The sequence below is a fragment of the Kogia breviceps genome, chromosome 14 (assembly GCF_026419965.1).
Source record: "Kogia breviceps isolate mKogBre1 chromosome 14, mKogBre1 haplotype 1, whole genome shotgun sequence".
NCBI classification, from domain to species: Eukaryota; Metazoa; Chordata; class Mammalia; order Artiodactyla; family Physeteridae; genus Kogia; species Kogia breviceps.
Window position 1 is genome coordinate 67,802,389 of NC_081323.1, and position 12,189 is coordinate 67,814,577.

Genomic DNA, 12,189 nt, shown 5'->3' on the forward strand with positions numbered 1-12,189 from the left:
AGGTGACCCTGTCCTTCACGCCTTTCCCGGGGATGCTCCTGAGTGTCTGGGAATGCCAGCTTTCTCCATTTGTCCTGGGGACCCAGATAACGGGGGGGTACTTCACGGACTCTGAGGGGCAGCTGAGCAGCAAGGCTTGCTCGGGCCAAGACCCCTGACAGTGATGGCAGAGAGGCTTACTTGAAATCCTCCGGGTCAGGCTGTACGTAGACTTAGATGTGTCTGAAGACGAGCATCTCCGATCTGGGGAGTTGGTCCGTGGGGTCAGTGGGACTTCACTGGCTGTGTGGACAGAGTCCCCGTCCTTGTCACTGCTCCGGCTGGTCAACCTGTAGGAGAGAAGAGGTCCCGGTGATTGTCAAGAGAATCCCCAGGGATGGCACCTCTGGCCCGTGGGAGACAGACCCACGATGAAACTGCTCTCAGACCCAGTTTATGCAACTTGGAATAATACGAATTTGAAATAAACTCTCAATAACGTCTTGCTTGTTGCACAAAATGTGAAACGATATAAATGAATATTTCCCAATTTAGAACAATCTGCCAAGAATTTGCATAATTTCAAAGCTGAGGCTGGGGTGGGAGGAGGGATATATAAACTTATCCAGGATATTGCCACACGGTGGGCGCCACTTTGACGAACCAAGACAAGACCTGTCAATCTTCAGTCTGGAAGGTAGAAATGTGGCTGTTTATATGCATCAGAACTTCTGCAAGTGGCTTCTGGTAAGAAGTGTCCCACTAGTTCAACAGTCACTGTGTCTATAACATCTTTAAAAAATATCCTATACCAATGTCACTCAAAGTTTCTTTGAATGGCAAGGCTACGGCTACAAAATGGCGCTGAGAATCAATGATTTAAGAGCAACGTTTTGATGTGTAGAAACAGCTGCGAATTAGCAGCAGCCACAACTCAATGTGCTCCCAATAAGGATGAGAAATGCTGAAAAAATGGAAAGCACTTCGGGGGGGGCGGCGGTATGAGGTAGTAATTAAGAGCTAGCTCGAGGCAAGTCCCTCCCTCTCTCTGTGCCTCCGTCTCCCCATCTGTAAAATGGGACTAATCATAGTACCTGCCTTACCCAGTTGCTGTGAACACTGAGTTAACAATATAAAATGTTTAGCACAGTGGTTGGTATGTTGCAGGTAAGTGCTCAATACATTTTAATGGATGTTATTATAGCAGAGGTGGCTTTAAGATCCCCCAATACTCACACAGCTACTAAGGACGCTGGGAGGGGGAAGGAGCAGGGAGACAGCTTGCAAAGTGGCCATGAGATTGATGTTGCCTATAGCAAGCCCCTCAGCCATCACGGCCCGTAGACCAATACCTTCAAGACTGCATCCCCCGACTTGACATTTAAACCTGAGGCGAAACTAGTCTTGAAAAATGCAACTTTCAAAGTCTATAAGGTCTGCAGATGCAGCCTGTGCATGACGTGAGACTGATCTGATGTTCCTCCAAAGCTAGGGTCACAGCCAGAACAAATGGGCATGTTACGGGGTGAAACTCCCAGTCCGTGCTTGCCTCCCGCTCCTGGTGTGTAAAAGGAGAATGGAGCAGATGAATGTGGGGCATGGAAGGGAGCAGGGGAGAGCACAGAGGTGCGATCATACGCGATCAATCCTTCTCTCTCTCCCGTAAATGAAAGCAGCAGCATCTCCCAAGGAAGGTGGGACCAAAACGTGACGGCCACTGGCGCCCCTCCACCTGCATGGCCTGTTTCCCGGCTGTCATACCTCACCGAGGCCGCTGCCTCCACCTGTGAAGTCCTCTCAGTCTTCAAGGATCAGCTTAAATGCCATTGCTTCCTGAAGCTTTGGTTGAGTCCTCTCAGACACGCTAGCAGTGTATGCCCAGCCCACCCCTGTCCCTTCTGCAACCATCAAGCCTCCGTGCCCTCTGTTCCTTCCGCCTGGAATGCTCTTCCTGCCCCCATCACCTGTCTTGTTCCTCCTCATCATTCAGATCTCAGCTGCAATAGCACCTCCTCAGAGAGGTCCCACCCCGTCCCGTCACCTTCTCCCACCCACATCAGTCCTTACCCCTGCACCTTCTTTTTCCCACTTCAGCACATAACTCTTCTTCAGTGTGGCCTGCCTGCTTAGCTTCTGCGTCTGACGCTAAGCCACAGCTCCACGCGGGCAGGGGGTAGTATCTGCCTTATTCACCGCTGCCCTCCTTGCCCTAGCACGGCACCTGGCACGTTTGGGGTGCTCTATTTTTTTCAGTGAATGGGTGAATGAATACACCTTTCCAGTGGTTCTTATCTGACTTATCTTGTGTCACTCTGACCTGAGTGCACGCCTTGTCACTCCTCGCATAACAGGGTACAGATCTTAACGGTGGGATCTGTACTTACTATGATCAAAAGTACCAGGTGCTGAGCACTTACTATGTGCCAGGCACTGTGCTAAATGCTCTGTATGAACCATCATTTCATCCCTGAAACAATACAGGAGTTAGTCGTTATGAACCACCCCCACCCCCTTTACAGACAGGGAAATGGAGGCCCCAGTCAGGTGGAGGGAGGGATGGAGAATTGACCTGCACCACTGTGAAATGGTAGAACCCCAGTGGAATCCAGCAGTACCAGACTCCGGATCACATGCCCCACGCTACAGAGCTGGGTATCCCCTGGGAGGCCTGTAAGAGCCCTGCACTTACTAGGTACTCAACCCATGCTTGTTGGACAAAGAAATAACCTAATTCACTCTTCAGTGAGGGTCTTCCTGGCACTGCCGCAAAAGGAGCCAGTCGGATTGTACCATTTTTCTGACCCTCACCAGCCCAGCTCAGCCCAGCCCAAGAAAGTTGGGGGAACCACAGGATGGAAGCATATGTGACAATTAATGGTATGTCCCCCCCAAATCACGCACACAAAAGGCTAGCTCATCTGCCACATGCCACCCCACAGAGAGGCATGTTCTGTGGTTCTTGGTTCAAATGTCACAGTAGGAATAGCACTATAAAGCCTGTGCACTTGACATTTCTACTCCCTGCCTGTTTGATAACATGCAACTGTCTGCTTGGTAAATAAATCTGAGGAAAGCACAAGCTGTAAATTCTCTTTTTGAAGGATTTAATCGGCCTCCCCTTTCCAGATTTCTCTTAATATTTTGCATGATATTGACAGTCCAAAATGTACACAGTGTGCCCAGGATTCAAGGAAGACCTGGGTCATCTTAGGAAGCACGAAGGTCATGTACAGCTGCTCAGACTGTACACTGCACTACTCCAGGTGGTCCCATTCATAATGACCACCACGTGAAGGGCACCTCCTGAAGCCGTGTGGTGTGTTGGCTCTGCTGGAAGGTTCCAGCCCACTTCTCTACTTGTGGCATAACCAAAACAAGCGTCTTCCCTGAGGGTCCCACCCCAGAAAAAAATTCCCTGCTTGTACAAAGGGTCAGCAGCCTGGGCAAAGCAAAACTATCCTCCAACTCAGTGGCCGTGCATCTGTAACACTCAGCATCTGGGGCAAACAGATACCAGGCTGTGATTTTTCAATGTCTATCAGGGGTCTACTCTGGATCAGAAGAAAATCCAAATTCCTTAATGTGGCATTTGAGACCCTACACGACCTGAGCTCGCAGGCTCGTTTTCTATGATCCCCCCGATTCGTGGAGTTTGTCCACCCTGGATCCAGTCACAGCACCCAAATTGTTTATTACCCAGGTCTGCAAACTACAGGGCCAAATCCACTGCCTCATTTCGTAGAAGTGTTATTGGAGCACAGCTATGCCCATTCACTAATGAACTGTCTGACTGCTTTTGTACTATAAGGATAGAAGTGAGTAGCTGCAACAGAAACTAAGCCCATGAGGTTAAAATATTTACTATCTAGCCCTTTACCGGAAAAGTTTGCCAACCCCTGTTCGACTAGCTTATTATTTCATGTGTTTCAGGTGGAATAACCCTTTCCCTGGTTCCAGGATGGTCAGGAAACCCAGGAATGATCCCAGCACTTTTTCCTCCAAGCAAAAGTGACTGGACCAAGTGATTGGCACACGACCCGAGCCAGGGCAATGAGAGCCTTTCCTGATACATTTGTTGCTGTTATAAATGAGGCAGAGAAAAAAGAAAGCTTAAGAATGAGGCCAAAACAGAAGAAACAGAAAGAAAGAGAGTGAGAGCGCGTACACGCACGCCCATGACATCATTTGAGCCCCTGGATCCAGCTATGCCTGCAGTCATTCTCCCAGGATTTTTCCCTAACAAAACTCTACGCAAGACCGTCATACGGGTGTGCAGGGTGTGAACACACAAACTGAACTTATATACCTGCTGTATCTCCTATACTAGGGTTTAAATCCCCTGAGCAGGGGAACAGGACTCTATCTAGCCTTGTAGGGCAACCTCAAGAAAAAAACTACCAAAGAAACTGAGATTAACTTTTCAATAGCATGACTGGCACTTTCAGGAATCAATTTCTGCCTGCAGGTTAGTCAGTTGGTCAACAGCTATTGTTTGGAATGAACAAGACAGCCCTGCCGTAACAGAGCTGGAGTCCTTCTGAGCATGTCTGTGAAGACACCAGATGGGCTGAGCCCACCTCTGTCACTGGAAAATGGGAATGATCCCTTGATTAACGAGTTGGTTTCACCAAACATCTCAACTCTATGCACACCTGCAGGATTCAGGCTACAACCTGTGAGTAATGGAAGGTTCCTTAACATTATCTTTATCAGTTTAAAGAATCTCTATCAATACCTAATAATAATAGAGATGAATACTTACTACTGTGCTCAGCATGTTACGTGCATATCTCATTACTCTTAACAGCGACCCTATAAAGTAAGTACTATTACTTTTCCTACTTTACAGATGGGGAAACCCAGAACAGGGTAAAAAGAATCACTTAACGTCTATGATTACCAACAAGGTATCAAGCAGCCTTAGGTACTTTTCCTTACACTAATTCATGCAATCACCACAACCACCCTATAAGATAAATACTATTCTTTTTATCATCCCCATTTGACAGATGGGAAATCAAGGCACAGAGAGATCAAGCAACTTGCCCAAGGGAACAGAACTAGAAAAAAGTAGGACAAACAGGATTCGAACTCACAGAGCCTGACACAGAGCCATTTTGCTATGGAAATATTTGATACTTGCTTCTAAGAAAATAAGAGGACTGAGGCATGACCCCCAACTTGGAGGGAAAGATGGGGCGCCAGAGGCTTCTGGAACCTTAGCCCAAGGATTTAGCTGAGACAGCACTGGATCCCCACTGAGGCTCCAGCTGTGGGCCCTCACCCTGTCTTCTCACCTCTCTGAGCCTCCTCTCTGTACCATGAGAAGTGGCACTTGGTGATGCCCAGGCCCTAGACCTCTAGACTCAACCCAGACTCTCCGGCCACATTCCCCTCCCAGCCAGAGAGGTGGACCAGACACGTGGCTGAGAAGCTTCAAAACTGCGTTCCCAAAATATCTGAGCGGCTGGCAGATGGAGATGTTGTACGCAGGCGCGGGAGGAGAACGAATTGGACTTAAAACGAAAGATGCCAGAGAGAACACAAACAGCGAAGGAGGACACGATGGCGACTGGAGGTGCTTTACTGCTTCCCTGTTTCTGAAGTTCCTGCTCAAACCAGCAGAAAGGCACTTGTTTGTTCATGCTACCCACACCAAATACTCATTGAGCATCTAGCACGAGCCAGGCACGGGCCAGGTGCTAGGACAGTTTGTCATACTGACTTGGATTGAAACCTTTAGAATGTGGACATCCCTTGAAGAATATAGAAGCTCACAGATCTCTTCTCCTGCTTGGAATGACACTCAACGTGATTAAAAGTGCCCACATGCTTAGCATCACATAGCTCATATCTCAGACGGCCCGATGTGAAACCAGCTAAACTGAAGCCCCACCCCCAGCCGGTCTCACCAGCTTGCCAAACGCAATGAGGCACAGAGCACATCCCATCAGCAACTAAGAGGTCGATGGAAACTCAGCCTTTCCCGCTTTCATAGCCCAAATTCTCCTTCCCGTGCTCCAAACCCCCTCGCAGAAACGGAGAAAAGAAAGGTCTTAAGATTGCCTTCCGGGAAGTTTGGAGCAGTTTTACTTACAGCCAGGGAGGAGTCTGGGCAGGGAAAGGTCCCAGAATTTCAACTTCATCCTCACTCGACTGGCAACAGCTGGATTCATAGCACTTCTGACAGCAGTGCCGGCAAGTCCATCTGCAGAGCAGCAGATCGGAGACTCTAGAAAGAAAACCCTGAGGCCGTTGGGGGAGGTGGGTAGTGGAGAGGGGCAGAGGGGAGGTGGAAAGGGTGGGGAGGAAGAAGAGGAAAAACACCCAATATTACAAGCAGCCGATCCCTGATGAGAAATAACATCATTCAGGAGGTCTGTCTCCGCCACTGATCACTTAGAACAAAATGTTTTCCATTTCTATTTACCAACTGCAGGCACAAAGATGGCAAACACCAACCCGCCCGAGCCATTAATAGCGAGCAAAATATTTGCAGGTATTTTCTTTTGTAGTTTATGTGAACGTCTTTCTTGACATGTGGGTGGTTTATTCAACATCGTGAGGGCTATGCAATATGTTCTCAAAACACAATGAATATTATTACTTTGTCTTCTTGAAAGCAAAGCAGAAATATTTAAAAAAAAATAATCTCATGACATGAAAGTAAACAGATAATCAAATGGAATAAGTAGGGGGTGGGAAGGAAAACTTATCTCATCAACTAGTGTCTTTTCACCGGGATCTCCCTTCGTAGAAGGGGATGGAAACTGTGCCGTTATCAACATCCGGTTGCTGTTTAATATTCAATATCCCCGCAGCCCCACATAAGGCTCCAAAATGACAAGCAAGCATTTCTTGATTAGAAGCCAGACCAAACAAATCACCGAATTAACTCACCTCGTTTAAAGGTTCCAACTGCCCTTTTAGAGATCCACGTGAAGCCAAGGGGCGCAGAGGGCGAGGGGGGCGACAGAGAGAGAGAGACAAGACCAGTTTAGCAATATTCCAGCAACCCAAAAAAAAAAAAAAAAAAAAAAAAAAAAAAGTCCTGCCTCTTTCCACTTACCATCCTGGGAAGGGAGCTGACCTCCTAACAAGGTATTGCTACCTTCCGGGTTGCTGGTAGCCTCCTGGCTAACCAACACCGAATAAATGGGAAACTTTAGCATTTCGATTTGATTTGCACCGTATGCTGTTATGAATCAGAGCGGGTGGATAGATAGTCATGCTATCCAATGCAGCCACACTTCAGGAGAGGAGCGAACCTTCCTATACAGAAATAGCCATGAAGCCAACCCAAAAGGACATGATTAGCTAACATGCAGGCAGGCACAGCGTGGATGTGACTTGGCTCCCCCACCCTCCCCGAGGCCCTACCTTCCAATTCTGCTCCAATGGTGGGGAGCTTCACATGACCACCCACAAATAGAGGGAGCCAAAGAAAAGAAAGCCATAGTCTGGTCCTCGTGAAGAAGGGAGGGGCTCCCTCCCTTCTTCAGCCCCACCTCCACCCCAGTTTCTTCTCTCCGGTTCCCAAGGAACAGGCTCCCGCCACCCCCTTCCGGGAGAGAGTCTTAATGGCTTTCCAAACGGGCCAAGTAAACCAGGTAGGTTAGGAGGAGTCTCCCATAGAACTCAGAACTTTGAGTCAAGAGGGAGAAAGTTAACTGTCTTTTTCAATTCTCTTGCAAGAAGGAGAAAGTCTTAATTTGGTACCATTGTATGTGACATTTTTCTAACAGTTGCAAATCCCATCCCCGCCTTCCTTTTTAAACAGAGAGCAGACCCCAGCTCAGAGCCTTGGAGACAGCCTACCCATCTAGAATCCAAGAATGTGGCATTAATCTCATTGTGTTGATTTTTCCTGTTGCCTTCTGTTTATATCACGTGACCCTGGTTTTCTATTATGGTAATGACATAAAGTTTCCTTTCCATACTATTTTTTAAAGTTAAAATAAAGTGCAAGTCCATTCATAGAAAAAAAAATTAAGTGAATAACAGCACAGGTGGTTCGCAGCTCATGAAAAACTCAAAATCCTTGCAGTGATAAGGGATTTACTGCAGCTTGGGAAACAAAGTCTTGGGCAATAATCACACGGAGGGGGGGTGAGGGGGAGGGTATGAAACTTGAGTGAAGAAGCACTAGTCCTGGCCTCACCAGTGGCCAATCATGTGACTTGGGCAAGTAGGGGTGGTGGGGGGGAATTCTAAGCCTCAGTTAACCTCTTTAGTGGAAGGGCTAAGCTAGGACACCTATGAAAATGCTTTGTCCTGCCCAGCTGCACAACATCTGAACCCTTTCTGTGGCTTATGAGAACCAGACGGTTTGTCAAGTCCAGTTGGAACCTGCTAGGCACCAGGGGATGTCCTGGCCAATACAGCGGTGAGGTGAACAATGTAGCAAAAAGCTAAGCCCTCGTGGGGCTTAACATGAGAAAGTGCTTTAAAATGCTTACAGTAAAGTGCAAGAATAAAGTGATGCTTTTTCACAACAAGCCAGGCTCACAGGGAAGTGTTTCTTGGGCATGTAGTGATCCAAAGAGAACCATTTCTAAAACCATGATGAGCAAAGGCAAGGCCACCTGAGGGGCCCCAAAGAGGTACAATCACGCAGCTTTCTCAAGGCCCAGGTGCAAGGTGACTGTCAGGGCGGCAAAGAGAAACCAAGGAAGATGAAGAAAGAGGAAAGGGAAGATGCTCTGAGGCTCCCAGGCATGCCGAGTCTTTGAGGCTTGGTTTCATGTGTTTGACCCAATGGAGGAGAACTGATTAGAGCCAGAAAAAAAAAGGAGAAAGGAGGAGAACCCAGATATTTTAGAACAGGGGGTGCAAGCTATGGCTAGCAGACCAAATCCAGCCTGCAGCCTGTTTTTCTATGGCCCTCCAGCTAAGAATGGTTTGTATATTTTTATTTGGTTGAAAAAGAAATTTAAAGATTAATACTTCTTGGCTCGTACAAATTATATGAAATTCAGCTTCAGTGTCCACAGACTTTTATTTAAATATAGCCATGCCCATTAATTTACTACTGTCTATGGCTGTTTAGTGCCAGAGTCAAGAGGTTGTGACACAGACCATGCAGCCCTCCAAGAAAAAAGAAGTATTTACTATCTAGCCCTTTACAGAAAAAGTTTTAACACCTTGTTCTAGGAGGAAAGTCAACATCACCGGGCCATCCTCATACCAGATGCTCAACAAATCCCCCACAGATCCCCACCATCCCCCTTTTTAGGCCTCACCACACCCCTAAGCACCTGTATGGCCTTGGGCAAGTCACTTAATTACTCTGTGCTTGAAGGCAGTCATTAAGACCCATAGAAGCCAGTTCTAACTGTTGTTCCTTTCTCACTGCATTGTGCATTCTGAGGGGCAGGGACCTGCTGCTTTCTCAGCTGTGTCCCCACTGCCCATACATAGTAGGTGATCAGCCAAGTGTCTGTCGAGCAACTGTCGAACAGCGCCGCTCCCGACAACATCCACACAGTAGGTGAACAGTAAATGTGACCTTCATTGAACTTGAAAAGATGACCTAGGGATTCCATAAAAGAGAAGTCAATGGAGCCAATCTAAGCCAGGAGAGGATGTGGAGGCTATGGCCTACCTAGGTGGCAGAGCAGAGTTCCTGGCAGGTGGAAAAGTCTAAGGACATGACGAGGGGATGTGTGAGCCAAAGGGGGACGAGGGGACCAGCAGCAACCCCAGCTGTAGCCGAGGGGAGACGTGAGCCCAGATGCACCCTGACTGTGGAAGCCTGGAGGCTTCTCTGCCAGGCTGAGAGGAGCTAACCCCAGAAGCAAGCAGCTCAGCGGGTCTGACTGCATGACCTTGGCGCTGACCCGTCGCCACTTCCCCCCCATGTATTGAGAAGAAAGGTCTTTCAGTCAAGCAGCGCCCCCTCACCCCCCAAAAAACGGGTGCTTGTAAATTATTTCAGCCTAAGGATTCTTGAGGAGGTGTCCCCAAGATGATGGGGGTCCACAACTCCCACACCCCAATGCAATGGCCCAAAGTAATCGGCTGCCCCCCAACACCACCAGCGCGCCTCTGACGTGTCCTCCACCGCTCAGCACCCAGTGCCCGGGAGAGACGGCGTCCTTGTCCCTCCCGGCCGGAACAAGTTCCCTCCGCCGGCCAATTAGCCGGAGCCGTCACCAAGGCAACGGCAGCTGGCGGGCCGGGCTGCTGGCGCGCCCCGGGCCGCCCTGCCCGCGGCCCCTCCCTAGGGAGGGGTGCACGAGGGAGGAGGTGGGGGAAGGGAGAAGAAAAGTCCGCCCCACCCCCATTCCTTCCCCAGGAGGCGAGGGCGCGCGTGAAGAGTCCGCTTAGGGCCCTTCGTCCCGGGGTGCGGGGGTCCCCAGCCTCTTCTCCTGGCTGCACAGGTAGCCTGCGCTCAGACACCCTTTTTCTCCAGGCAAGTTTGTGGCAGCGCAGCCGTCTGCCCTCCCTCCCGCGCGCTCACAGTCGCAGGGGGCGCGGCACCCCTCACCCACACCGCGGACCTGACCCCCCGGCCTCAGCCCTACCTGAATGTACGCCATTTTCGCCCGCGCGCACTCACTCCGGCCCGGGCATGGCGCCGCCACGGCCACTTTGCCCTCGCCAACCGGAGAGAAGGGAGAAAGCAAAGGGGGAAAGAAAGAAGAAGGCAGCCGGGTGGCCCCAGACGTGACTGGCGTGGCTGATGAGCGGCTCCCGCCCCTCTGTCGGCCGCCCCGTCCTTGCCTTCCCCTGCGTTACGGCTCCCGGAGTCGGGGCCGCCTCCCAGGTTGGGAGAGCTCGGGCGCCCAGGGCCTCCGCCTCGGCCTCCCTCGCTGTCCCGCGCTCCCCCCGAGGCCCTCCCCGCGAGGCGCTCCCCAGGCTCGATTAAGGCCGGGGCGCCTGGGGAGGGAGCCCGGGGCAGCCACGGAGACTGCAGCGACCCCGGCGCGGGCGGGGCCGGAGACGCTGGGGCCCGTGCGCGCCAGAGGCGGGGGAGGGAACCGCGATGGGGAACGGGGTGGGAGGGGGCAGTGCGCGGGTCAGCCCATCCGGTCGGCACTGAGGCTGGCACCTACGAAGAGCAGGGCCTCCGAGGCGGCCGTGAAGCCGAAGGGGCACGGTGAAGCCCACCTTGTAGTCTGGAACTGGGAGAGCCCTCCCCATCCAGCCCTCTCCCAGACCAGGTTGGAAAAACTTTATTCCCGCCTCCCCCCCGACGAGCCTAGAACTGTTGCGGTGAGGAACGCAAAGGCCAAACGAATGGGAGCCTCAAGTTAAGGTGGGGCCTTGGGCTCCCCGAGGGAGATACAGCGGCCGGGGTGGCAGGGGCGCGCGGAGGGACCGGTGCGTACCTTTACCCTAAACCTGCCGTACTTGCGCCCTCGGCGCAACAGGTCTGGCGCGGGACGGCCCAGCAGCGCCACCCAGCGTCGCGCCCAGCGTCCTGCGTCTCTGCCCGCTCGAAGCTCCGCGCCAGCGAGCGTGCGCCCCCGGGCGTGTCCACCCGCCAGCCTGCCTGCCCTCGTGGCTGGGACGCTCTGGGCCTGGAGGCCTCCCGCAAACCGGTCCTCCCACCCCAAGGCCACAGAGCTGGGGCTGGGTCTCCACTGAGGGATATGAGGTGGAACATTGCCAGTCACCACCAGTTGCCAGTCACCAGTTTACCCGCTTTTTAAATCTCCCACTGCCTCTGTCTTTTCATCAGTAAAAATAGCATAAAATCTCTACCCTGCCTTTCCTCCAGGGCTGTCTTGTGGGAGTAAATGAGGAAATTAATGCGGAAGTTATAAACAAAAGGTGTACTATACATATGTGTAAATATTTTGTGTAAATATCTAGCATACATATACATTTCGAAGTATGATATATTATTTCATTTGTAGCACATGGCATGTAACACATGTTGAGCGATTATAATTCCGCAGGCACCGTGCTCAACCCTTCACAAGCATTTCATCTTGTCCTCTGCCTTGCGTACTCCTATACATCTAGCAGAGTGCTTGACTCCTCTTAACTTTATGAGGGAGCTGCTGCAACTATCCCCAGTTTACAGATGGGGAAACTGAGGTGCACAGAGGTAAAGCCACTCTACCAAGTCATGACAGCTGGCAGCTGGTCGCACTGGCATTTGAACCCACATGGTCTGTACTCCTACTAACTTCATGGTATGTATCCACGATGTTTCTTTAACACTGAAGGGAAGTGTGCTTGGTCGGGAGTGGGCTTCAC

The 12,189-nt window shown here is 50.8% G+C and overlaps 1 protein-coding gene across 6 annotated transcripts in view; it reads right to left on the reverse strand.

Annotated features, from left to right (window-relative positions):
- SYT17 (synaptotagmin 17) overlaps positions 1-10,909 on the reverse strand; it is an 81,918-nt gene extending 71,009 nt beyond the window's left edge. For 2 of the 6 annotated variants that reach the window (XM_059038029.2, XM_067012459.1), the window contains exons 1-4: positions 7,049-7,243; positions 6,880-6,902; positions 6,077-6,225; positions 181-329 (exon numbers count right to left, since the gene is read on the reverse strand). In XM_059038029.2, the coding sequence (XP_058894012.1) occupies positions 181-329; positions 6,077-6,225; positions 6,880-6,902; positions 7,049-7,151 (424 nt within the window). In that variant the 5' untranslated portion in view covers positions 7,152-7,243. Of the gene's footprint in view, positions 1-180; positions 330-6,076; positions 6,226-6,879; positions 6,903-7,034; positions 7,527-10,505 lie in introns of those variants that run through there. The other 4 variants (XM_059038028.2, XM_067012458.1, XM_067012457.1 and 1 more) reach the window with 4 other exon arrangements.
- Between the last annotated feature and the right edge of the window lie 1,280 nt (positions 10,910-12,189).